At 35.6% G+C, this 27,759-nt stretch overlaps 2 protein-coding genes across 2 annotated transcripts in view; both read right to left on the reverse strand.

Annotated features, from left to right (window-relative positions):
* Positions 1 to 27,759, reverse strand: part of LOC134851282 (uncharacterized) — a 534,247-nt gene that overhangs the window by 424,474 nt on the left and 82,014 nt on the right. The window lies entirely within an intron of this gene.
* LOC134857127 (uncharacterized) lies at positions 19,984 to 22,693 on the reverse strand. The gene is made up of 3 exons (XM_063873500.1): positions 22,327 to 22,693; positions 20,977 to 21,295; positions 19,984 to 20,849 (listed from the first exon to the last, which is right to left on the reverse strand). The coding sequence occupies exons 1-3, from the start codon at positions 22,563 to 22,565 to the stop codon at positions 20,013 to 20,015; spliced, it is 1,395 nt and encodes a 464-aa protein (XP_063729570.1). The 5' UTR covers positions 22,566 to 22,693; the 3' UTR covers positions 19,984 to 20,012.

The following is a 27,759-nucleotide window of genomic DNA, read 5'->3' on the forward strand; positions in this document are numbered from 1 at the left end:
ATAATTTGAAGTTTTGTAATTTGTCATTTTAACAAGTCTGACTGAACGTTTTTTTTTAAACTTTGTTTTTCGATTAAGCACTGAATGTTTTTTTAAAATTTGTTTTTCGATTAAGGGGTTTCGGCTTTTGTTTTCATTGGTTAAGTCAACTTAGACTGCGTAGTTACATTCAATTGTTTAAATTAGCCTCAGCTTAGTGTATTGTTACGAACCTTCTTGTTTTTCTAACCTAACCCGCAACTAAAAGTGTTCACTTATTTGGATATTTCACAGCATTGCAAATTGCATAGCATCTGTTCTCTGCTTTATTTGTTTCTAGTTTTTGGCTTATAACTATTAGGCCTCTGTGGCTGAGTGGTTAGTGCGGGAGACTCATAATCTCTAGGTTGCAGCTTTGAATGTCAGCCGAATTTTTTGCTAATGCGAGGCTTATTTCTACTTTTTTTATTGCACTTTTAGAGCTGCTTTTATTTTCGTGTTCTGGCTAGTGTTTGCGAAGCGAAAGTAGCCTCTGTGTTATTTTTTGGCATATTTTGTAAGAGGACTTTAAGACAAAATCAACGCAAATAAAAGAAAGATTTTGATAGATCAATTTTTTTTTGAACTTTTTAAAAAAAAATGTTTTTTTTTTCTGCGGATTTCATCTCTATTTCCCTCGATTAGATTGTCATGCTATGCATGTCTCATAGCGCAAGTAGTGCAATGTTTCTTTTCGCCTCTGAAAGGCGCAGGTAATTCAGTTGAAAGATTTAGTTTTTTTATTTTTATTATTTTTCAAGAAAAAAAAACAGTTTTTTGAAGTCTTTTCGATTTTCGGTTCAACTGCAAGTAGTGATAGTCATTCAGTTATCGCATGTGGTGAGAAGCTCTACTCCGCTTCAGTGTACAATTGCGCTGGCAGTTAGCAAGAGTTATAAAACTAGAATATAGACTTTCGGTTCAAGAACTTGTTTAACAGAATCACTTGTATCTAGGTTCATAATGAATTTTCTTTCAAACGGAAAACATTTTGCTTCAAATAGAGTTGTCGGCCAATTATTTGTCTGCTTATCTGCTGTCGGCTTAGTTGTCAGATCTTTGAATAGTTTTTTTTCGCTGCGCGGAGTTTTCTTTATTATTGCTTTTAGTGTTTGACTTACTCCTGTAATATGTAATTTTACATACTTTGACTTCGCATTTTCTTTGTTTTTTTTGTTTCGCTAAAAAAAAAATTCTAATTCAAATATTTTTGGCCTATTTTTAATCGTCTTAATGACTTAATTTTGGGCCGTATCAAGGATTTCAACACTCCCTTCGGCTCTTTTTAAGTTGGTTGCATGTTTATCAACCGGTTTGTTGAAGTTTCGATTTTTTTGTTATTGGAAAGTTTTTGTTTTTCTCGGAAGCTTCACTGAATTTCAAAAAAGGGGTATACATTGACAGAGCACTTACTCCCCTCTGAGCCTGTTTACTCTCCCAGAGTCTTCTTTTTAACCCTTCTGTCTACAGCCTTCGAAAAAGTTTCTGGGGGAATACTTTACCCATATTTTTCTCTTTTTTTTCGTTTTCTCGTAAGCTACTTCTCTCATATTTGAGTTTTTTGTTTCAATGATTAGAACGGTTCGAAAAATTTCCTGCATAGGCGGCTCTGATCAAATTTTTTCACTCGTAAAATTATGGTCCTCGGAATAGTCAATTTTGGCAAATTTTGATTTTCGGCCGTTTTGTGAATCTTCTTGATTTTTCTCAAAAAACTAATCTTTCAAGTCCGATTTTGTGGGGACAATGGAGATAACGGAAAGTAGGAAGATGCCCTGTATTAGTAACCACTCACAAAGTTTCATACACAAAAAGTTATCGCCCTCGGAAAATGTTTTTGATTTTTTGAACGTTCTTAAACTTTTGAATGTTCTCGAAAACTTTCCTGCCATATCTGAAATTTTGGTGCCCATTCGAAAAAAGGGTGGTGAGAAACTCATTTGTTTATGCGACTACGCCTAAATTTTTCTCACACCAAAAGTTATGCCTCTCAGAAATTTGTTTTTTGACCGTTTTTTTTTTCTCGAAACCTACCCTTCTAAATCTGACATTTTGGGTTCAATTGAAATATCATTTTAGGTGAATTCCTTTTGCGTAAGCAGCTATGCCCTATTTTTTCACTCAAAAGCTATGATTCTCAGACAGATCAAATTTTTGATTTCTTGACCGTTTTTTGGACTTTTCTCGCTAACTATCCTGCCAAATCTGATATAATAGGTTCAATCGAAACAACAGGTTGTTGAAAACCCACGTTTATAAGTTGCTATAAAGAAAGTCATGGTCTTGAAACAAGTTAAAGTTTTAAAACTGACAGTTTTTTGGAAATTTTTTTACTTTAGTCGAAAACTATCGCGCCAATTCCCAGGTTTGTTCAATCGAGAAACCCGGTGTTGGTAATGTTCTCTGCTTAATCGGTCTTAAACCGCTTTTCGCAGAAAAAAAATGCGGGATTTTCGAAAGTCTTTTGGCCGTTTTTTAGAACTTTTGACCGGTTTTTAGAAATTTTTTTTTAATTTTCTGAAAATTTATTCAATCAAACCTGAGATGAAAAGTTCAAATGAAAAACCGGTGGCGATAATTGTTCCTGCAGAAGCGGAGAATCCTTATTTTTAGCAAGAAGAAATTAAACCTCTCTGTGAAAATAAATTATCTCAAAATTTTATACTCCTCTCACTTATTTTAGTAGAGAAACAACTGAGGTTTTGGACAAAGTCCAGTTTTCGATATCACATTTTTTTTGTCGCATCAGTATAGCAAAATCATTCAATATCTAGCACGTACCTCCAGTTTCAGCTGGGCTCCTAATTAATTTTATCGTTACATGCGAAAATTATGGTTCAACTAGTTTTTTCAACATGCAAATTTTTTTTTGACTTGTTTTTTTCTATGTTTGTGTTTGTGCTTCGCCTCTGTTTGTATGTTTTTATGCGTGTATGTATGTATATATGTATGTATACATGTAAGTACGTATGTACATAAGTATGCAGGGGCGGATTTAGGGGTGGCGGAAACCCCCTCCTCACTGATTCAACCCCCTGCTGACCCAAAGGGCCCACTTTGGTTCTTTTTAAGAAATCCATTTTTGGCCAACCGACCCTAAAATTTTTTTAAAGACGCCTTGGGCGCCAATATATACAAAATTTGAGGGGAACTGCGCGCCGAATAAACCTGATTTTTATGTCAAAATTTTCCAAAAAGTGCCCAAAAACGGCGCAGAAAATTTGGGAAAAACAGCGTCTTTTTAGTGCTGTTGGAGAGCTCGGAAAATCAATTTGGTCGACCGAAAGAAAAAGGTCGCCAAAATTTTTTTGAAAAACCACCCCTGGCTGATGACTTCTGGCTGAATGGCCTGACTATTTTCAGATCGCGCTTTTCTTTTCTTAGGGAAACTTTTTGTGGACACCCGTCGCAAGGAACTATGAGTTGGGGTAAGAGTACCGCAAGAAAAATGCTCAGTAAACTAAGTGTGTTATCATAAAAAGACTTTTCGGATCTACTTTAAAATTTCCACTCATTTCAAGAAGGAGGATGTTAAGTAGCTAGAAAAATATTCGACCAATCAGAATGCAGCAAAATAAGAATTTCCAATAGAAACCGCTATCGCTATTTCACTGTATTTATTTATAGGGGTGGTGTTTCTTAAGAAGATACCATAGGGGAGGGGGAGATTGTTCACTCACGCCTGTTCAGTCGTGATTTGGATTCCAACAAGATAATTCGAAAAATTGTCTCGAGAAAACCGGTGTGAGTGTTTTTTTTTCAGACTGATTATCAACAGGCAAAGGAATAATGTTACTAATTTCAAAATCACTTTCGAGAACGTTTTCTAGCACATCAAGTTGTTTTTTCTCCAATTTTGAGCTCAACCCATTACTGCTACCCAAAATACCAGCAAAAAATAAAAATGTATTTTTTAAAAGTTAAAATTGTTCGCACGCTGTCTAAATTCTGTTATTTAGACAGCGTGCGAATACTAGTAAGCATTTCGATCACATTAAAACTCAACATTTACTGATGAAAAAACCGTAATTTTTGGCACAAAGTTTCTTTTCTTGGAAGGGTGGTAGATTTTCTGGCGGGTGTTTTGGCGTTACTTTTTAGGCTCAATGCTGTTTGGCTCAAAATTTGCCGTTTTGGTGTTTTAAGCTCTATGGTTGATATCGTCATTAATACGTTGAAAATTTCAGCTAACGTGTATTTCTGTTGTTTTCTGACCGCTAAATATAATTTTTTTCCACGTGTTATAGCGTGATTTTTTTTCTGAATGGACATTTTGGAGACTAATGTTGATTTTGCTACAGTTAATGCTCTCATAAAGTTAATACAATTTTTGTGATAATGCATGCCAATAAGACGTAAATTTAACGACAATATAATCTAACTCTATAGGTCAGATATTTCTACGACGGATATTTCCAGAGCTCTGATATGTTTTTTTTTACGCATTCAGTTATAATACGAGTCGACTTTTTTCCAATCGAAATCACTTAAAAAGCTTACTTTGGTAGCAATTTTTTCTGAATGGACATTTTGTAGACTAATGTTGATTTTGCTACAGTTAATGCTCTCATAGAGTTAATACAATTTCTGTGATAATGCATGCCAATAAGACGTAAATTTAACGACAATATAATCTAACTCTATAGGTCAGATATTTTTACGACGGATATTTCCAGAGCTCTGATATGTTTTTTTTACGCATTCAGTTATAATACGAGTCGACTTTTTTCCAATCGAAATTACTTAAAAAGCTTACTTTGGTAGCAATTTTGCTGCCTGGCATTAGCAATGGCATAGACAATTGAATGGCAGCTGTTTATCCGGGTTATTGGTGTCAAGTGTTTTGTGAAATTCAACAGCTCTCTGCGCAGATGCGAGGACGTGAGACTCTTGATATCCTTCGTTTCCTGCTCATGCTGAAATGTTCATTATTCCAGCCTTTTTTGCATTAGTTTTCATTATTTCAGTTTTGAAACCATTTTTTGGCGTTTTCGCAAAATTCGCCTCTGTGTTAAAAACATGCTAGATTTAAATTCGAAATTCAAGTTAGATTCTAATTTAAAGGTTTAATTTAGGTTTCATAATTGCGCCATACCTTTCGGCTATTTTTGAAACGAACTACCACTAAGAGTTTAAAAGCCCCCTCAGAAATCATAAATTTTGGCAAAACCCATCATTTTCGTCAAGCTGTTGATTTTATTTTAAAAAATCACGCTATAACACCTGGAAATTTAGTAACACATTGAGGTATGTAAGCAAGCAGCAAAGTTAGTTGCAAGCTGAGAATTTCAATGAATTAATGTCAGTTTCAACCATGCAGCATATGGGACCTAAACGATAAAATTTGAACCAAAAAAGCATTGAGCCAAAACCCCAATCTGCGTTCTTTGCAAGAAATTAATTTTCGAACCAAAAATTGCTGCTCTTAGATAATCAATGAATATCAAGTTACTACGTATTCGGAGAGCTAACAAAAGTTTTCGATGCAGTGCAAGAAGCAGTTTTTTTCCTTATGCTTGAAGTTGAAATTGTTTTCCGGTAAAAAAATTAAATGCCGGAATTTTGTTTGTCTGTGGCAAGCAATTTCCATCTAAATTGCATCAAAGAATTTTTGTTCATTGAAGCTTACGGGAGACTTCAAATTGTGTTTATAAAATCGACCTTTTGTCTGCTTTTTCCCGCTTCATAAGTTTTGTTCCGTTGCTAATTTGATATTCAAATGTTTTGCTTGGTATGTTTACCCTGAATGAACTTTTATCGATACTTCAAAAATTTTGGTAGACTGCGTTTTTTTCCATTATTTTTCACTTTGTTCGTCGGTTTTTATGTTTGTTGTATCGCAGGTAAAGCGAAGCTCCGCTTTGCGTCTGTGTCTAAGTTTTCTTTTCAAAATTTTTAAGAGTCTTAAAAAAATCTCAATGAATGAATCTGCCGCTGTAAAACATATTATACACAGCGAAACGGAGGTGTGCAGCCCATGCAGTATAACTCAAACATAGCACTAGAGCGAGCTGAAAAAGCTTAGTCAAAGCCAGATTCGTTTTCTAGTTGAGTAATGGTTGTCCAACCTTAAATTAGGTTACTAATGACACAGTTGTAAAATTTATGCATCTCAAAAATGTGCTATATATTTTTTTCGGTTTAATGTTTTATTATCCTTGCGACGAGGAAGGGTATTACAATCAGGAACAAGTCTTTTTTATGTTATAAACTTTATTTACAAAATGGTCAGAATCTAAAATGGTGATTTAGGTTCAGTTCATAATGAATTCATTCTTTTAGCGTCGCAAGATCACCTGGTCTGGTGGTAACGATTGCGCCTGGGATGGCAAAGGTTCGAATCTGATAGGACCTGTTTGTATTTCAAACAGGAAATGTTCCGTTTCAAAAAATTTTTTGGCCTATTATTTGTCTGCTTATGATACATTGTAGTTATTTTTAGTGTTTTGATTTACTTTGATATGTATATTTTCTTTTTTTTTTTCATTATTCTGCCCAATTAATTTGGCTTATATATTATCGGCGAAAAGCCGATATTTTATCGGTTTATCTTTAGTGACATAATTTTGGGTGACATAATTTTGGGTCGTTTTAATGGAAACATATTTTTTAATGCTCACCTGGATCACACAAAATGCTAAAATCTTTAAAAAAATAAAGTTTTTCATGACGAAAATCATAAAGTTTTTCATGACAACAACTTTTTTCTTTTCTGTTTTAGGCGTGATAGGTTTCGGCCTATGTTATATCTGCTCAAAGACGTCATATTGCGTCTCAAAATTTTTTGGTGTGCAATGTTTCGAGGGTTAGGTAGACTTCGCAATTTTTTTAGCCTTAATTTTTTGATTCCTTTTTGTGATTTTTTCTTTATATTTTCGGCTTAATTGGTTACGGCCTATGTTGTATCGACTTAGTGGCCTCATTTTGGCTCATTTGACGAGCAAGTAAAGTTTTGTGTATATGTGTGTTTTCAGTGTGAGGGGGCTTCCTATCTTTTTGTAAGTCTTGTCTTGTTGGTTTTTTTTTCAGCTTGAAGGGTTTTCGTCTTTGTAAATTTTCTTCCCCGATGCTCGATGCTAATTTTGCATTCTATTGTTTGGGCATGTTTTTGTTTGAACATTAGCCTTATTCTTTTTGGTGGATCTATTTTATTCGACTTTTTTGGTTTTTACCGAGTTAGCGGTTTTTCTTATTTTCAGCACAGCTTCGCCTCTGTGTAGTAAATTTAAGATAGACATTTTGATCGGTTATGTGATAATATACTCTTTTTGATTTCGTGCAAGTTCATTCTAAACAAAAATTTTTGTTGGCCCAGTTCTTATCTAAATTCACAACAAGTAGTTCTCAAAAATCAGTTATTATTTTGTCATCTAATTTGCTTGTCGTCTAGTTTCCTAGGTCCCCAAAAACAGGAATTACCTTGATTCGCGCGTCTGTCTTGGGCATTACGATCCTTATTGACGTAAGTTAAAATAGACTGCTTATCTTGTTATTTTTGAATGTTAATTTGTTTTGCAAATGTTCCTCGCGCAATTTCAAGTACGAACCCCCACCCCCCCCCCCCCGAGCTGCAGCATGAAAATGTTATATTCTTTGTTTTGAACGCCAATTGCTATAAAATTTAAAATGTGGACCAATTAGGCTTCGAACGTATTTGGTTTTTGTACTTAGCCTTATTATTACTCGTTACACCTTGAATTTGAAAGCTGTGAGAGAGAAGAGCTGTGGGAGGAAGGAAAAAGCCTAAAATGGTAAGTTTTTCAATCAACGCGCTATCTGGACGAATTAACTTGCCTCAATTAAGTTCAGATTTTTTCTTGAACCGGATTACTTTGACGCTTATGCTATCCCTAAATTGAACATGCTATCCCTTAATAGCTCATTAATTATCTCAAATTGTAATTTTTCAAACCCATAATTTTGCAAGTGATCAAAGGTGAAATATCTGTTTCATTTTCAGCTCATGGCATCACTGTCTTTCGAACTGTATAAACAGTTCGGCCCATGTGAACAATTTTCGCCCAAAGGAACCAATCGAATGATCACTCTATCAAATTAGATGACCAATTTAAGCAGCGAAGCACACATGCAACATGCTGAATTCTGATAGACGGATACAGAATGTTTCGAACCAAGTAAATCATCTCCTCCGAGATCTTATTTGGATTTAGAGAATGTTGTTCATTTAGTCGAAGGTTCCATCTAAATTGGAAGTTAAAAATGAAAACTGGTCAATAGAATACGATATTAAGAACTGGAAATAATGAATAAGTTACATAAATTGTTTCATTTCAGGAACCTAGGGTTCCTTTTGTTAAAATCCCTTTAAAAAGTCTCTTATAAACGAACGCCCCTGATAAAGCCCTGACTGGTTAAAAAACATCACCACCATATTATGGAGCCAACAAATATATATCCTTTAGCTGTAACTCAGAATTGTAATTTACCCTGCAGAAAACAGAACGTTTTGGACGAACCGAGAAAACACTTTATAATTGTCGGATTTTGAAATGCTTGTTTTCGCTTGCGAGAGCGAGTGTACTTGTAATCGGGAACTATAATTTTTTCATAAGCAACTTTTCTAATAATCTGCAAGAACTTGGCCTTGCTTTAGTATGCAACTTCGATATTTTTCAGGACCCTTTTCCCTTGGTTCAGTGTTAAAACACGCACCTTCTTAATATAAGGTTTGAAGTTCGAGCTCCGACTGGACCTGGTTTTTGTTGGATGTGTAGAAGTTGAAATTATTTTCGGACTGTATTGTCGGACAACCGTTTGTCCACTTTCTGCTTTTCGGTCAACTATCCGAAGCATGAATTTTTCTTGAAAACAAATTTTTCTTCTGATTTAATCAAAGTCAACTAGAAATGATAGTCGTCCTGTAATTTGTAAGTTTACCAGCTTCGATTTTGTTTATTTTTGTTTGAATGGGCTCGGCTTATGTTATATCGGTTTATTATCTAACTTTGCCCGAAATAGGTTGTTGCGGTTTTGTGTGCGCCAAGAAGAGAGGAAGAAATACTTCGGGTTTCATAACGCCAAATTTTCTGTGACGTTTGTTTTCGGCTCAATTAGGGTCTACCCAAAAGTTGTCGGCCTATTTGCCATAGGATAAAGATTTGGAATTCTTATTCAACTCATGATGCTTATTGAACCGCGGTGATTGCGTTACTCAAGTTGAAAATCTTTCCCGAGCGGCCGTGGCCGAGTAGGTAAGACGCGCAGCCTCTAACACGAACATCGCTGTTACGAATCCCACAGCGGTCATAGTTAGAGGAGGGCACAGTATCACTCGCATCTTCGAAGTAGGACTGGCTACGGCAAAATTAATGACGTCACATTCCCCCACGAAAGTTAGGCCAACAGTAGAGAGAAGAAAAATTTTTTCTAGATTGTTCTAAAATAATTTAAAGTCAAATTACGATTTGGAAAGTGTTCCGTTATCCACGCTTAGCTTTCAAATCAAGTTACTCGGATTCCCAATTCCGATAGCGTTTAAATTCATTTTTATATTGATTTTTGCCGTTACAATCAAAGTTCATTCGTCAGCTGAAGTAATTTTTGTAATTTTTGAAGTAATTTTTGTATTTCCGTGTTTGTTGGAAATTGATTACAAAATCAGGCGTAACAGGCGAGTATTCGGAAGGACCATCATTCTTGATGCAGAGCCGTCGGACACCATTGACCAGGTGAAGTCCAAAATACAGGACAATGAAGGAATCCCTCCCGATCAACAGAGACTGATCTTTGCCGGAAAGGAACTCAAAAATAGTAAGCTCTTCTCAAATTTATTTTTGGTAGATTAAAAATAGTGACCGTGCAGTGCATTACACTGTCATTTAATTTTTAAATAATCCAAAAATTTAAACTTTAAAAATGTTTGGAAATACTTAATTTTATTATCATTAAGTGATAAGTGTTATGTAAGCGGACACTTGACTTTTTTAGCGTTGAATTATTCATCAAAAGAATACAATGGACTCCTCGATTTTTTATAAGCATACTAAATTCTAGCAACTAGTTTAAACAGTTTGGTGCAGGGTAGCGTCCATGCTTGGGAATTCGTGTGATATTTTTAATATCTTTGTCGATTTGGCTGGGAGGTGGTCATAAGAAATCACTGTGTGGAATCTTCTGCATATTATTTCATCTCATTACCAAAATATAAAATGCATATAGCAAAAGAATTTACTGAAGTAAAGAGTTTTGTTGAACTAGAAAAATTGTAAGACGCCGAATTTTTCATAGTGGAAATGACTTGTACTTTTATCGAGCTCTGCAGATATGCACATAAAATAAAGAACATTTGTTAAATATTTTTCAACACTGCGCGAGCTCTGTTAAGCTATCTTATGTGCAAAATTGCCCATTTCAATTGAATATAATGGTTTTTTATTTGGTGAATGGAGACAAACGAATGAATTTTTCTTGTTTGATTTGATGTTGGCTAGCTTGCAATTTTTAATGCACTTGCGAAAGCAAATGCTTTGTAATCGGGAAATAGAATTTTTTCCCCATAAACAATTTTCTAACTCATTTGTAAGAAATTGATGCTGCTGTGTATGAAATAAATTTTCCGGTAAAAATTGAATAGTCTGAGTGTTGTTTGTCGACTTATGATTTGTTGGCTTAGTTACCATATCACAGTTTTTTTTTTGCGCTGTAGGCAGTTTTATTGTTATTTCAAGTTTCGTTGGTTAGCATCTGTTGTTTATTAATTTGCTAACTATGGCTGGAGTATTTTTCGGTTTTTTGAAATATTTTATTCAGCCTAAATGATTTCGGCTTATGTTTTGTCGGTTTAGTGAAACTATTTCACATTGGATTAACGGCAAAAATGATGTTTTTTATTTGAATAAATCAGGTCTGTGAAAATATAAAAGTTGAAGTTCAAACAATTTTTTCGCTCAAAATTTTTTATTATGACAACATTTTTTTTAAAATATTTTTTTTACGGCTCAGCTTGTCTGCTCAAAGATTGTCGGATTAATTGTCTTTTTTTCTTAATCTGTAAGAAATTTTATTGGAGTTTCAAGTTCAATTGTTGCTTAATGTTGTTTTATGTTGGCTCAAGATTGTCGTCTTAGTCGTCTTATCACTGATTTTTCTTTTTCTTCAAAGAACTTTCGTTGAAGTTGCAAGTGCAAGTTTTGTTCTTCGTAACTTCAGGAGGGACTCAATACTAAAAAAAGTTTATTTAACTTTTTGTTCAACTTGTGTCTGCTCACAGATTTTCGGCTTTGCTTTCTGGTTGCTAATTTAATATTCAAATGTCTAGCATTTTGCCTAAAATGAACTTCTACTGAGGTTTTACATTTAATTTAACATGGCGAATGAAATTCGATTCATCTAAATCATAACACAGGATCTTTTCAACGTTTTTTGTGTTGTATCGCAAGTGACGCGAAGCTCCGCTTCGCCTATCTGATGTTTGTGATGTATAGCAAGTAGTGCGTTGTTCAGTTCCGCATCTGCGTCGAAACTTCTTTCGCTAGGTCGTGCATTCCGCATCTGTATGATGGAAATTTCTCATTTGTGCCCAAATAGTATCAATGTGAAGCTTAACTGGTCTATTTTTAACCATTTAGGAACAAACGAAAAATTTCTATCATTCAGATGCATTTTCCACCAACTAGCGACTGAAGTTTTGACCCAGATAGGAAAGCGAACTGCGCACTACTTGCGATACAGCAGAAACATAAATATTGCAAGCTGGCCAGCATGGAGTAAACCGAAGAAAAGTTCATACGTTTGTCTCCATTCATCAAAATTTGTAAAGCAATTGTCCTACGTCAACCAATATAATAGCAAAAACAAATGCAATTTTTAAATTTTGAATTTTTTCAAAAACCGAACTAAATGAGCAAACATTAAGTTCTGTTGAGCTTAAACAGCCATATCAGGGGATATATTTGACTCGGTGATTCGTTCGACTAGATAGGAAACCAGTTAAGCTTAAGTTCATATCTGGTCGAAAAAATCCCCCGTGTCAAATATATACCCTGATATGGCTGTTTGTTTTACACCTTAACAAAACTTCATCTTCACTCATTTAGTTCGTCCTGTTTTTGAGAAAAATCTTAAATTTAAAAATTGTATATGCTTATGTTTTTATATTGGTTGACTTAGGATGACTAGGTAGGGGGGAGAGATTCGTCACTAGATGCCACATTTACATATGCTTAACCAGTCAATTCGTCAATTCTTTCTTCATAGGTACCCCAGGCTGCGGGGGGGGGGGGGGGTTAAAGAGATTCATCAATTCAAGCCAATTCTCTTAGCATTACGTTAACAAGCTAGAATTAAACGATCGTGGGAGGGGAAGCGGTCGGAGAGTTTATTTCTTGATTCGGATTCCTCAAATTGAGTTAGTTTCATCAAAAAATCCCATAAGGTTTTGAACTTGAAAGAGCTGTACTGTGAAGCAGTTTGTTCCAAATTTGCTGCCGTTAATGAGTGCTTTTTCGATTTATTTTTAAATTAATTGGTTAACACTTTTTCAACTGTTTTCGCTTAATTTAACTACCAGGTTTTTATTTCAGACCGAACACTTGCTGATTATAACATCCAAAAGCAGTACTATGCGAGCGAGTTACTCCCGGCGTTTTCATATACAATTATATTAAAAATTGTTTACCATATCAGGCTAGAAGTGGAACTTTTGTCTACCATCAGGCGAGGAGGCTGAGATTCATGATAAGGAAGGAATCCCACGTGATCAGCAGAGACCCATTAAGGAAGATGAAGAAAATTAGTACTTTTTTGATAAAAGTATACAATAATTGACTCTATAGGAAGATGATAAAAAGAAGATAAGTATAACTTATTATAAAGGAAGGGGCTATTATTGAGTCGTTTAAGTAAGGCGACTCAACAGAATATGATATAAAAATGGTGATAGAATAGTTTGAACCAATAGTTTGGTTGAAAAACATCACCACCATGTTACGGAGCTAAAAGATATATATATAAGCTGCGCCATAGTTTTTTGTGACAATTTATAGAAATAGAAAGTGATAAATTTATGTCGTTTGGACAATATGTGATCCAGACTCCCCAATCACGGGTTAATTGTTTATTTGCCTCAGAAATTGCTCATTATTTTAAAAGCGATCCCTTGAATTTGAAGTTATTTGTCTGAAAATTTAAACCAGAAACAACAAACAGGTAGATGTGTAATACTCGGAACATTTGTTATGAACTTTCGGATAAACTTAACAATCCCCCCTATGGTAGATACAGAAGAATTTCCATCCCTATAAATAAATATAGTAAAATGGCACTGAAGCTTTGTATTGAGAATTATAATTTAGCTGCATTATGAATTACAATTTGAGATTATAATTTAGCTTTAAAATGCTCTAATAACTACAGAGGTAATAACTACCGAATTAATAACTAAATTTTGATTCACTTATGAATGCTCTTAGGTATATATGCAATTTTTGAATTCAATTGAAATTCAAATGCTGAAAATGACTTAAACAGCCCTCTCCAAATACGCACGTGGAAGTGGCGCGAAAAAACGTGAACGATTTTTAGTTTCGAAAGTGGAATTTAGTTTTTAGATTTCCAGCGGAATAAAAACTTTACCTGTTTTCTCAAATTGAGTTAGTGTTATCAAAAAAGCGCCAGTCATAAATCGTTCTAGAAATTTAAAGAGCTTAAAGGGCATCTATTTTTTTCTTTGAAATTCGAAAGTTAAGATTTTTTTTTCTACAAATTCAGTGTTTACTTGCGTTAATTACTCTTTTCCAATCTTCGAGTGGCTATGTTTTGAATACTGAGCTCTGATTGGTTGACAAGATTTTCGCGCAATGGGTCCTTCGCGCATGAGGGATTCCCCCAGCACAACTTAAATTTGCTTAATTACTTTTGAGTTTAACAAAGGTTTTGCAATTTTCTACGCTAGCTTTTTTCTCTAGTTTGCACATGAAATTTCGGTTAACTTGTTGCATAATTCAATTGAAATTGTAAGCTTATTATAGGGCACAATTGGCAAAGATTTAACATGTTTAGATAGCTCGAGCCGCTGTCAGACTTTTCAGCAAATTTTGTTAGTTAAAGGCTTTTGTATGTTATAATTTTATTTAAAACGTTTCATCGCAGTCACAAAGCTTATTCATCTATTTAGCTCATGTATTAGGGCTAGAAACTTTGAAAATTAGAGAGCTCGAACAAATTGTCTTTTGCCCATTTTCGACTGAGTTTTTGGCCTGCTTTTTTCATACAGTAATGTCGCTTAAATCTTTTAATCAGAGGATTTTGTGATAAAAAATAGTTCAGTAAATGTTTTGAAATCAAAATCTCACTTAGTTTTTTTGCTGATTAGTGAAGTTTTTTCTGGGAATCTTGAGTTGTCGAGCTGCCGTCTATCTTTTTATGTAGTTGTTGGCATACTTTCCAAAGCATGGACTACTTCTGATTAAAACAATGATTTTAAGTTTTTTTTTTCGGTTTTTTTTGCTAAAACGGTTTAAGCAATTTTTTTTTGAATCGTTCGAAGCAGGAATGTTGAATGTTGGTAGATTTAGTTGCGGGGGGACGGACGCCATCTACCCCCCCCCCCCCCCCACCTCTCAGTTATTCGACCCCCTGCCGACCCAAAGGGTCCTATTTTGAGATATCCATTTTGGGCGGACTGACGCTAAAATTTGTCTAAAGGCGCCTACTTCGGCGCCAAAATATGCAAATTTAGAGCGGGGAGCGCGCGCCAAAAAAACGCAATTTTTCGGTCAAAATTTTCCAAAAAGAACCTAAAAACGCCCCTTTTTGGCCTGTTTTTTCAAAAATCAATTTGATCAACGAAAAAAATCTCCCCCTTAACAAGTTCCCCTTTTCTGTAGGTATTCGAATAACTTTTAAGCTATTTCAACATAACTTTTGGTTATATCCCCGTCAGAGTTGGAACCGGGCCTAAATTTGAGGCTCGGCCCGGTAGGAAAACAAAAATTTCAGGCCCGGCCCGGGCCCGTTTTGAATGAAAACACAAATTTCCTAACAAAAAGTCCATTGGCTGCAGCCGATCTTGGCAGTTAGATTTGACTGACTTTTGCCACAGAAAGGAGGGCACGCTTGGCTGTCCGGTTTGCTCAGCCCTGCTGAATTCACGCTCGCTTTTGGAGCTTGAACAGGTAGGAGCTGCCGGGCGAGCTGGGGGTGAAGTGAAGTGAAGTGTGAAAGGTGTTAAAGGAAGTGTGAAAGGTGTAAACGGAAGCAGTGTGAAAGCTGTTAACGGAAGTGTGAAAGGTGTGAACTCTTTTTAAAGTCAGGCCCGGCCCGGGTCGATTGCTGCTCGTAAAAATGAGGCCCGGGCCGGGCTCGGTACAACTCTGATCTCCGATGCAGCCAGTCAGATTTTAGGCAACCGAGTACGTGAAACCGGACCAGCCACCTTGACAGGGTCTGGAGTTGGAATCCAAAACAAAAGGGGACCGTAAGAGCTCCTTGTCAAGCAGTTTGTTGCGAAGACAGCCATGACATAAATAGCAAGCTGTGGTCTAGAGCACTGCATTAAATGCCGAAGAAAATTGTGTTCAATCTCAGGCAACTCTCGTGTGTAGAGCCTGAATGCATAACGTATGCCGCAAACAGCAGTCGTGCAGTGGCTGCACAACGGAAGAGCAACACCTTGTTGATTAACAGTAAATTCGAGCACTGCACAGCCACAACTTCATTCCAATACCGTTAATCAGCGACACACAGATGACTAGATTCGATTTTGTTTTCTGGCTTTCAGTTTTTCTTTATTTTAATAAATACGGTTCCATAAATATGACCTGCGTTTTCAAGTTTTCATTTTTTGAGTGTCGAATCATAAAAACCATCATTTTTTGCTGGAGAAACAAGGAAATTTAGGTGTTTTATTTTCTGAACTAGGTTCCTTTGCCTAGGTTTCTTTGTTCGTTGTCCCTAATTGTAACGCTGCTTGAACCTTGTGTGCGGGTTTTCTTGTGTGTGTTAACCTTTTTCTTTTCTAATTTTATTTTTTTTTGTTCAATTTGATGTGTGCATTGTCTTCAGACTTTAGAGAGTGATTTTGTGCATCAATGCTGTCCTTCGTTTTTAAAGAGTCGAATTTATATGTCTTCGTTTGCTTTTTTTTTTGCAAATTTGTCTTCGCAAATGTCGCTCAGAGCGTTTAGAGAGTCACATTTAGATGTCTTAGCTTATAATATAATTTTCTTTCTCGAGGAAAAAAAATTGGAAAATAGATATGAAGTCGTTTAGGTTTGGCAGTCCTTCAAATTTTGTTACGGTCTATTAAAATCCAATAATTAATCACTAAACGTGGAAATGAAAAATGTGGAAATGAAAACGTGGAAATTGTTCTAACCACTAAACGACATTTTGGAGCGTTTTACATCCCCGCAAAATCTGGTATTATAATGAAAAGTTGTATAGTCGACTGTGGTATTATGAGAAGACTGATCAATAGAGACTGAACAAGACTGCTCGTATCAGGGCAAAATCTTAGTTGCTCACTAAAAACCTGTGATTATTAAATAAAGTGAGATATTTTGCTTATGGGAAGATCTGAGTGTAGACCTTTTTGAAAATCGCTTTTCGCTATCGCTGCCTTTGAAGATAGCTTTAGGTTTTTTTACTTAATTTTTGCTTTTTGCTCTATAAATAATTGCAGCATAACTTTAGAAATGGTGATTCTACTGTATTATATGCTACAGTAACCTGAGCATAAGATTGGTTCATCGTTAAGTTAAGTAGTACAGCAAACAAAGGGTCGAGTTCAAAATAGTTCATTCTTCGAAGATATTGTCCCTCCTATGCCAGAAAATAAAATTTGACAAAATCGGCGAACCCCCCGCCCAAATTGGAACTAAGAAAGCTTATGTTATGAAATTCAGAGGAGCGGTACTACAGATGATTTGACCCGGGCATACGAAAATCAGGACCCCTCAGACCTTTGGGGGGGGGCAAGTGATAATGGTCTCCGGAAGTGTAAATGGCCCTGTCAGAACTCGGAAACTAGCGGCGGTTTCGGGCTCAAATTTTTGTATGTTGTAGGCCTAGTTGAGGGAAGCTTAAGTTTGGAATCCCAGACTCCTAGGAACCCCACTTCCGGTTTTATGCCCCAAGTAAACAAACCCATCCCTAAATTCCGGAAGTCGTTTCTCGGCCTCCAATGATTACAGGGAGCTGAAACTTGGAGGGATGATAGGTAGTGGCAAGAGACATCTTGTATTATAATTTGAATAAAATCCGGCGATTGGATCGGAAGTTATTAGCACTTGGAAAAATACCCCCCCGAGACCGGAAATAGACAATTTACGCGAAATAATGAACTGTGGCATAATAATTTTACTGCAGCAATCGACACAAGATACGAACCCGAAAAAAGCCCCCCTGTGAGTGAAAACCCTCCGGCTACTCCTTCCGGTGTTAATAGCCTTGTTCCGGAAAAAGTGATAACTGACCTTAGAAATGGGATAACTTGTGAAGTATTTATGGGATACGAATGGAACTTGGTAGTTAGGATCACCATGGAATTTTGAACCCAAATATGGAAGTTTGACCCGGTTGACCCCTTAGTGACCTTAAATTGACATTTGGGCGTTTGACCCCAAAATTGCATAGAAAAGTAGTCCCAGAGGAAATTGATGGTAATAGGACCGTAGCATAAGAATTAAGTCTCCTAAATAGTATAAACGAACGGGGAATTTACTTGGCTTCCCGGAGGTGACTTTTGGTTTGATTTGACCCCTAATAGACCAACTACGTTCCCCTGATAGCTAGAAGGTCGGAATGGGAATAGAGTACAGATTTAAATTTAAGATGCTTGAAATGAATTCGCTACCCATGAAAAGGGTCTCCCCCTACCCTTTGGAGGTCGAAACGTTAATGGGATAATTAAAGTAAAGACCTTGAGAGAGTCACTGAGTAAATATAGCATGGTTTGGAGGTTGAGTTGAACTCGAGGGTTGAAGTCACGGAGGTCAGGAATTAGTTGAGTAGAATCGTATGACATTTGTTTGCTTGGTCAAACTGTGACACCTACCGCATACCGGGTATCTAATAAGCATGAAACGATTGATAAAAGAAACCGAAGTTGGCACGTGGCAGAGTTGACAGGGGGAGGGATATAGCCTTAAACAAAAGCGGACGGTGATTTAGGCGGATGTCAGGACTGATAGGGAATGGCGTGACTTAACTAAAAATAAGTGTAAAGAGAGATAAGGAATTGGAGGTTACCGGAGAGCCTTTAACAGTGAGAACAGTTGTTAGCTTCTATTAAGAGTAGTTGGTTCTCAGTCAGAAAAGAGAGCAATTGATACTGAGAGAGAGTCCAATTACAGAAAGCTCTGAAGGGGCAGAATATAATCTAACAACCAAATCAAAACGAAAGGGTCCGCGATTTATCGGCCAAATTGCCAAATTGCAATTAACTTCCAACTAACTCCACTAACATTTAACTAATCTCTCTCTTTAGAGAATCTCCGATGAGAACTAACTATCTACTGGTCTCTTACTCCGAGAACCAATTACCTGACTAACTAGCAATACTTGTTCTCTCTAACTAACGGAGAGTTGGTTCTCCGTTAGTTAGAGAGAACAAGTATTGCTAGTTAGTCAGGTAATTGGTTCTCGGAGTAAGAGACCAGTAGATAGTTAGTTCTCATCGGAGATTCTCTAAAGAGAGAGATTAGTTAAATGTTAGTGGAGTTAGTTGGAAGTTAATTGCAATTTGGCAATTTGGCCGATAAATCGCGGACTCTTTCCTTTTGATTTGGTTGTTAGATTATATTCTGCCCCCTCAGAGCCTTCTGTAATTGGACATATATCATCTAATTTAATTTATCATTGGAAATTCTTGCGATTGCATCGAGTAGACGAGATAGACAGCCTTACGAGCAGTACTCAGAGGGGCAAGCAACATAATACAATACAGAATATTTGCCACCAACTAACCCTTTCGGGATTGTAGATAGTAGTGAATCTCGGTGGCCCCGCTGAATTCACTGCCGAAGGGACGAATTTGCGATGTCGTTCGGAAAGAGAGAACGATCCTAGAGATGAAATCCCGTAAATCTACAAAAACGATCATTATGATCAGGGCAAAAAATCTAAAAACACAAGTGTGATATATTCGGTGGCGTAGCGATTAGCATGTGTGCTTATTAGCTTGTGGTATTTGCTTCAAATATTTGTGGTTCCAGACGATAAAAAATAACTCTAAAATTTTCGAAAAACACTTTTATGTTATGAGTTAAATTTTTACTTTAGTCTAATTCAAAATTTGGCTAAGTGCACCCTGTTCAAAATTGCAAATTTGAGTGAGCAAAATGTGAAAGCGTGAATGTGCAATCTTCCTACTTGGAAATGCGTATACTAATCGACCGACTTGCTAATAGGTCGGTCCCTGATATATTCCGTCACCTTCGAAAATCCAAGCAGTTACGTCAAGTTAAACAGTATCAGTATTGATCTCTGCTTTTTAAAAAACTTCAATTTGCTTTTCTTTTTTTAGTATTGCTGTTAAAATTCTTGGTCGTCTCTTTTATACAGTACGGTCTACTGCTTTTATCGTCGCTTTCGCTTAAAGCGGCTGAATATTCTGATTGAGACCAAAATTTGAAAGATGGCTGATCTCATTTGCGACGCGTCCGAAACCGAATTTATCGGTTATTTTTTATGCGAGTTCTGGAGTTTTGAGCTCTGATGTGCATTTACAAGTATGAATGCACATGCACTTCTTTTGTTATTGGATCATTAAGACTTTTCCTGAAAAAAAAAAGAAAAAAAAATTACATCTTAACAAGAACATAATTCTTAGCGTGAATAAACCTTGAGAATTTTCCTTAAAAAACCGTCACGACCAGTATAATGTCCACTATGTTAATGGACATTATCTTCATTGTCTGAGAATGAAAAACTTCATTGTCTTTTCACTCTTAAATTATCTATTAAGTAAATTATGTAAATTAAGTTACGTATAATTGGCTTGATTTAAGTTTTTTTTTGCATAATTTTTTAAATCATTTTTGGCCTGTAATGTAACGAATAATATTTAAGTGTTTCAACATGCGTTTCATTTGTGTCTCTTTAAGAGACATAACCAAGTCGATATCTCCAGTTTTGTATGCTGGAATCATGACACACAAACGGTCAATCACTTGGGTCAACCTGCATAACTTCAAAGGCTTCCCACTCCCAAGGTCACCGTTTTGGTACCAGTCGAAACCCCTCAAGTTCCAATTGGTGTTTCGCATCGTTGTGGGGTCGCAAAAACAAGCGAATTGGGTGACTTCGTTTGTAGCTACCATATCGATAAAGGACTGTATGTAATCCTCAGTTAACATGTTAATCCTCTTTCTAATCTCACACGCAATTGAGAAATTCGAGGTTGAACTAATTTCCCTTTTCGTTAAGTTGACAGCTATTGGTACTATAAAGTTGCCCAAATAGGTTGTCGGAACTTTTGGAGTTCTTCGCGCCCGAACGTTAACGTTGAGATGAATTGGAAACAGTTGTTCAAGTTCGTCCAACGGATTCTCATGGGCGGCCTCGGAGTACGCTTTGTGAATAACAGCCAGTAAACAATCATTTGTAGATGGAAATGTTCGATCATTTTCGCTTTTCGTCTTCTCTTGCTCCGAGGCACTTTCGTACACTTCAAGTTTCATTTGTTTCAAACTTTCGGCGTCTAAAAAGGCATAGACATTTTGGGTGGGGCATCCGACTAGGTCTTCGTATGTTCTTTTCACACGAATGTCCAAATCTTCTTTGGACTCGTAGATTGTAATTTCAGGGTGTTCATATTTAGGGGGTTCGCCAGAAGGGAAGCAGTAGTCCGTTCTTTTTAGCTGAATTATCTGAAAAAGATAACAAATTCAGAAGGTATCGATATAAATTACAAAGGATGTCTATATTGTTTCGAGCCATCATTGATTCAAAAAACGCTAAATGAAAAAGATCTGTTGAGAAACAAAAAAAACTTACATCAGGTTCCGCAAACGTCATTTTTGCTTCCCTAACCCAGCTGCAAAAATCACTTATGACCAGATAAGCTGAGTTGATATCGGTCACTTGATGGTGGAATCCAAAATTCAACATCATCCCGCTGTCTTCTGCAAGCCTTTGAACCGTGACCTTGAACAGAAACTCGTCAGGAGCGGCCTCATCTTGGTTGAAGTGGTTGCACAGAGTTTCATAATCGAACTGACACTTTTCTAGATCCTCAATTGTAAGCAAAGCGTCTGTAAGTTGTTGAATTTTAGCACCTTGGTTGTTCAGAGCTACTGTTCCACTGTCAATCAAACTGAAAATCAGGAGAGGTCTCAAGCATGGGGGAGGGGGAGGGGCGCCTGGGATTTTTCTGTGGGTAGGGAATGCGGTTTTTCGAAAATGTAGTCGACCTTTGTTCATTGGTCAACAAAATGGATTTTCGGAGCCCAAAACACTATGAAGACCCTACGTTGACAAAATTTACTATGCCGCAGCTACTTTTCGACTATATCATTCAAGTTTGAGCATGTTTTGGATGGTTGACCAAAAAAAATTGATTTTTTTCTGACTTTTCCCCTCAAGTGCAGTACTGCAATTTTTTCATGTCGAAATTACTATAAAGTTAAAGTTTTAGCCGCAGGCAAATGTTTGAAAAAAAACGCCAGAAAAAGTTTTCGGGCACTTTAAGAAAAATTTGACCAAAAAATTGCATTTTTTCGGCAGGCACTGACTGCCCCTCAAAGTTATTTAATATTGTCGTCCTTATAAAAGTTTAGGGTCAGTAAGCCAAACATGGATAACTCAGAATAGTACAAAGGGGGACCTTGTTGGGTCGGCAGATGGTCGAATCCCTGAAGGGGGCCTCCGCCCCCCCCCCCTTAAATCCGCTACTGTATGATAGTGGTAATCAACAATTTTCTTAGGACGCCTTAAGAAATTTTGTTAGGGTTATTGACAAAAATGATGCCTATGAAAGAAGCAACAGTATCTTCTTGCTAAATGTATCCCTGATCTCCAACAGGTAATTTTTGAACGCCTCGTCGATCATTTCAACTTCCGGATTTCAATTTTAAAACTCGCATGAAGTAAACCAAGAAATGATGAAACATCATGAAATGATGAAGTACCATGAGAAGTGCGAACTCTATTATTCCAAAACCAATTATTTCAAAGGTTGAGATTATTAAAATGGTCACTCAAAGTATTTTTTGGTATCCATGTCCCTCCGCATAGTTATGAAAAAATATTTTTTACCTAAATTTTTTAAACCGAAATAAATAGCCTAGTTTATAACTTATTTTTGATGAGATGCAATTTTTGATAGTAAAATTAGATTTCACAAACCATCCGGATATTTCAGGGTATCGGTTCAGCACCATTACGACAGCCGCTTCTAAGTCATCATAAGAGACATTATAGTCATATAAATAGGTCACGTTGGTTCGCATTGCAGGCTGAACTAAGTCAAACAAAGACAGCTTGCTATGGGGGGGCAAGTTGGAGAAATCTCGGGTGGCCTGCACAACTTTCGACTTCAAAACAATTCGCCTAAGTGGATTGTCGTTGTCTTCACTTTCTGCCATTTTCAGGTCTGTTTATCTAAAATTGAATGTTGAATTGCTGTTTTCTTTTGTCAGTAATGAAACAAGAACTAAATTCTATGGTACGAATTGTTTTGAACAATAGATAAGATATTACCATATAGTCTGTAATATGGTACATGTAATATAAAATGTTTTAGCGTGGTACAAGTGTATATAAACGTACAAAGTGTAACAGCGTGGTATAACTGTATCAGAAAGAAAATTCGACACGGAAACAGTAAAATCCTGAAGTTGTGAAGGCAACCAATAGACTGACTAGTTGACAAAATTTACCGCAAATTTAAGTTTTAACAATCAGAGAGAGACCAGTTAAATGCTTTTAAAAACCATTTAAAAAGCTCTAAAATATTTTGTTTGCGTGACACTCCCCATACAAATCAAAACAATGAAGTTTCAGTGGCATTGAATTGTAATAAAAAATCAGTGACGCTGCAAAAATTCAGTGAAAAAAAATTGTTGCTTTTTTTCATCTACAGAAAACGTCAGAGCTTGTTTTGTATGAATCCACCTTCATTTCAGTGGTTATTTAAGTCATTCTGTTTGCAATGGACAGAAAAATGCCGAATCTCGCTAATATATTTTTTCAAATTTGGATAGTTTTTTTAACCCATGATTTCGCGGATTATTGAGTTTTCTAACTTCTTATTGGAAAAAACCAGCCATTTTTTTGATAGTTTTTTCAATCAAACATTCTTTTCTGACTTCTGTTATACTATACTTTAATGCTATGTAGCACTAACACTCTTGGGATGCTCCTAAACGGGTCTCTGCAGGAGGCGGCGCTGAAAACATCATGAATAACTGCGTCAACTATTTTTCTTTCAGACAAAATTAGTTGAAAAAATTGTGAAATTTGGCGTTTCAATTGTCCCAAATTGGCCAAAGTTGCAATCTTTAAACCCCCATAACCTTACAAAAAATGATCACACGTAAAATATCTTTTCAAATTTAAGCTCAGGACAACAATATCTTTTGAATGATATTTAAAAAATCCCGTCAAAAATGTCTAGTTAAAAAGTTGAAATTCGTCTGAAGATAAAAAACCCCACCACGAGCACAAATATTCCGTTAATTTCGTTACGAAAGTCGGAACAAAAATATGTGAAAATAGATAGTGATTGCTTGATTTTTTCGAGCTTTCTTTTTCGTGAAAGCCAGGTTCTCTGGGAGTTATCTTGAAACAAAATAAAAGAATCATTATAACTTTGCTTACTATTTTGACCAATTTTTTGTCATTGAAGGTTTTTTGTCCTAAGGTTATTGACAAAGTGGTAATTAAACGATACTAAAAGTCAAATAGAATATTTAGTTTTTTCGATCACCGGAGAAATTGCTTGGTCGTAAGTTGTCAAAGCAATTCTTGTTGGAAACGTTTTTCGGGATTTAATTTTTGATGTTGGATTTTTAAAGTCACTCATTATATTTGCACATCAATGACAATCAAAGTTGAACTAAATAACAGCCCCGTATGAGTGAATTCGCTGAAGTGCAATTACAGATGCCCAATTACTTAAAGAAGAACAAGACTGCTCGTATCAGGGCGAAGCCCTGAATGTTCCGACTTCTTTTAGGGCTTATGGGGCAGTAATAACATTAAAAAAATTCAATTAAATAAAACAAAAAGAAATTTTTTTTCTTCTAAAATTTGAAATTTTTAAATGAAATTATCCCCCACACGCCATGTTAAGTACAAAATGATAGGTTTCGCTCCTATTAACAAATTAATTATGGCAATAAGGTTCCTTGAACCAATTTGGATTAATTTCTAGGACGAATTAAATCTCCGCTTACGCGTTAATCGCGCAAAATATATCGCGAGTTAATTGTGCCAAATTCGCCAAAACGGCAATCCTTAAACCCCCGTAACTTTTCAAATTTAAGCTTAAGATAACAATATATTTTGCATGATATAAAAAAATTCCGTCAAAACTGGCTAGTTAAAAAGTCGAAATTTGTCTGATGAAAAAACCACCCTGAGCACAAATATTCCCTTATTTTTGTCACAAAAGTCAAAACAACAACAAAAAATGAGCTTGTTTCCCGTCCTATTTTGAACAGTTTGAACTGACCTGTTTGCGCGGAGTTAGTTTGGCTTGAAACTTTGGTGCACAACTAATCGCATCATCAAAAAGTTCAAAAAATTGCAAACATTATTTGTCCATATTTTATAGAATGCCAAACTGTTGGCAATATCACTGATTTTGAGCAATTAAATCGGCAAACAAACTAATTTTTAGCTGAATTAGTCATTTGGCGACGGTTTTTGGAAATATAGCTTTAACAAATTATCGGACAACGTATTATTTTTCTGAAATAACTCTGACCTTAAAATTCAAGCTAACTTGAATCATGTCGTTGATTTTTGCGTTTGCAGTTTTGAAGGCATTCTATGTTTTTTGCATTAAAAGTTACATGACAAATCGTTGTTGAATGAAAAAGTTTTTTTATTAGTGATTTTGAAATAAAGAAAAAATGAAATTCTCCGAAAACGCGCAATCATTTTGCATTGCTCTTTAGTTAGTTCAAATGCAGTTTTGAAAATTCGGTTGCAATTTTGACGCCATTTCACAGTCTGAAGGTCACAGTTATTTCACAAATTTAAGACGTTGTCCGATATTGAGAGGTGCAAAAAGTTCGGACAGACAAAAAAAATTAAAATCTGCCCATTTTGAGCAATTTTTCATGCAGTTTTGAATTTTTTGGGGACATTTAGACATAATTTTTGTCTGAAAAATTAGCTTTTGCATGCAAAAGTTGTCTGAAAAAGGTCAAGTGCTCTTTATAAACGTTTTGTCTGTCCGAGATTATAAAATTGTTTAAAATTATAGTGCGAGACTATCTTTAGTAGCAAAAGTTGTAGCAGACAAAAACAATTTTAAAAAGCAAACGGCTAGTTTTGAGCAACTTCTGCATAAAAGTTTAAATTTTACCTTGAGTCATATCTTCGGTCTGAAAATTTAGCTTTTACATGCAAGAGTTGTCTGAAACAAGTCATTTGCTCTTTTTGTTTAACTCTGTCAGTTTCAATTTTTGCCACTCTCTATAAAGTTTATGCCAAAAGTATGGCAATATCTTTTTGGTCAACGAATCTGAACGAAATTGACAAACCTAAAATTGCTCATTCTGACGTCAGATTTCTGTTTTTCACTGATTTCCACACGTAAAAACCGTGCCCAAAAAACTAATTCAACTCAATTTCTGTAGTGTTTGACCGATTAAATTGCTCAAGGTCACCATTATTGCCCTTTTCATTTTGATGACCACCTTTGTTTTTATAAACATTGATTGTGTATCAGATTCAGCCGACGCGCAATGAGTTTTGGCCCAAATACATTATTGTGTTTCTGCTTTTAGACTAGTTCTAGTCTTTGGACATTTTATTTTCGAAGTGGCTTCATATAAATTATGCATTTCTGAAGTGTGGCTTCATAAATTAGGCTATTTTCAACATGCACTATTTTCCGAAACTTGTCAATCATTTTTGCAGCTTTTCAAATAAAAAACCAGAAGGACACTTACGTAAATTCACATTCGTGCTATAATGTTACACTAGTGGACAAAATTAAGCGCAAATTCTAGATTTTACTCTGTAAAATGCCTGTTTTCAATGCACAATTTGGACAACACTTCCTACGAAATTCAGAAAAAATTTTACACTGAACGAGAGCAAATGATCAGAGCTACGATCTGTGAAAGTATCCATATTTGGTTTCAATGACTTACCAATGTAATCCGGGTCTAACAATGCGAATTTTCTGCACCAAGTTTTTTCTACTTCGCGTGGGTAAGTAACAAAAGTCTGAGTATAGTTTTAAAAATTTCACACTGATTGTTTCCATTTTCTCGCTGCGACTGTTTTTTGTTGCTTGAACAAAATTTTACTCCGCTTACTCAAGAAATATTGCACTATGATGCAAAACTTAGTGCAGATGAGGATAACTGGCTTTTTCAGACCCGGGTTACATTGTTAAAACATTAAAACCAAATATCGATACTTTCAAAAATGGTTGCTCAGATCATTTGCTCTCGGTCAATGTAAAAATTTACTGATTTTCGAAGGAAATGTTATCCAAATTGTGCATTGAAGAAAACAGGCATTTTACAAAGTAAAATCCAGAATTTGCGCTAAATTTTGTCCATTAGTGTATTTTAAAAAAATTTATTGGACAACTTCAATTATGCTGAAAGCATTTTCTACGAAAACAATGCGCTCTCGAATTATGAAGGAGTATAAAAAATTAAGAAAATTGCTCTATTCTTTTTGGGCCAAAAGTCAATTGTAAAACAAAATTTCAAAAAATCCTTCTTTTCTTTGTGATAAGTTTTTGTTTCAACTTTAGAAAAAGTGCGTGACGTGTTTTTCTCAAATAAATTCTGGTCTTCAGCTTGAACTTATTAACAGTGTGCACAAAAGTTTTATATATAATGGAGGTTGAAGTTGCATTAAGCTACTAGTGCATTGTTTCTAGCACGCTAACGCTAGATTCATGCTCTGATTGCAAAATGAGTTAGATTTTTTGCGTTGCTATTATATACCACGTATATAGCTAATTTTTTGTCCAAAATTTTCGAAATGATAAAAAAAGTTGACATAAATTGTTCAAAGTATGACTAAATTGAAAGTTTGTTGCATATATTTGCTTTGTTGCTGGCTAGAAATTATTTGAAAATTATCAAAATCCATTTTCAGTACTTTTGGCGCCAGATTTGAAAAAATAGTTTTTTAATTGAAACAGCAGTGCAATATTAGAAAAACTAGTGCAATATTTGAAACTCTAATGCAATATTTGAAAGACTAGTGCAGTGTTTGAAACAATGTGCAATATCTTTCCTGGAGCAATCAATCAAAACAAATTATAAAGCAAAATTCAAGTGTTAGCATGAAAACTTTTTCAAGGTTTTGTGTGTTTATTCGATTTTTTCACATGATTCATACCAGATCAGTAACAGCTTAGTTTTGATTGATTGCATCTCGAAATTTGCTTACATCTCGATACTGCCAAAGTTTCTCGGTGCAATATGTAACTGTTGCTTATCTACTACATCAAATATAGTGATTTTAACCACGAAAAGTAGCTGACAACACAATAACTGTTTTCTTCGCTTTTTTATTAGCTGTTAAAAATGTAAATTTCCAAAAAATTCTCATTTTAAAAGCACCAATTCGTGTTTC

The sequence above is a fragment of the Symsagittifera roscoffensis genome, chromosome 1, assembly GCF_963678635.1.
Source record: "Symsagittifera roscoffensis chromosome 1, txSymRosc1.1, whole genome shotgun sequence".
Classification (NCBI taxonomy): Eukaryota; Metazoa; Xenacoelomorpha; order Acoela; family Convolutidae; genus Symsagittifera; species Symsagittifera roscoffensis.

Bases quoted from the DNA above. Each gene is read 5' to 3' on its own strand.
- LOC134857127 (XM_063873500.1), bottom strand. From the start codon at position 22,565: ATGGCAGAAAGTGAAGACAACGACAATCCACTTAGGCGAATTGTTTTG. The intron at 21,296-22,326 runs GTTTGTGAAATC...CCTGATTTTCAG, and splicing joins TACCCTGAAATATCCGGATG to TTTGATTGACAGTGGAACAG. The intron at 20,850-20,976 runs GTAAGTTTTTTT...TATCTTTTTCAG, and splicing joins TGACGTTTGCGGAACCTGAT to ATAATTCAGCTAAAAAGAAC.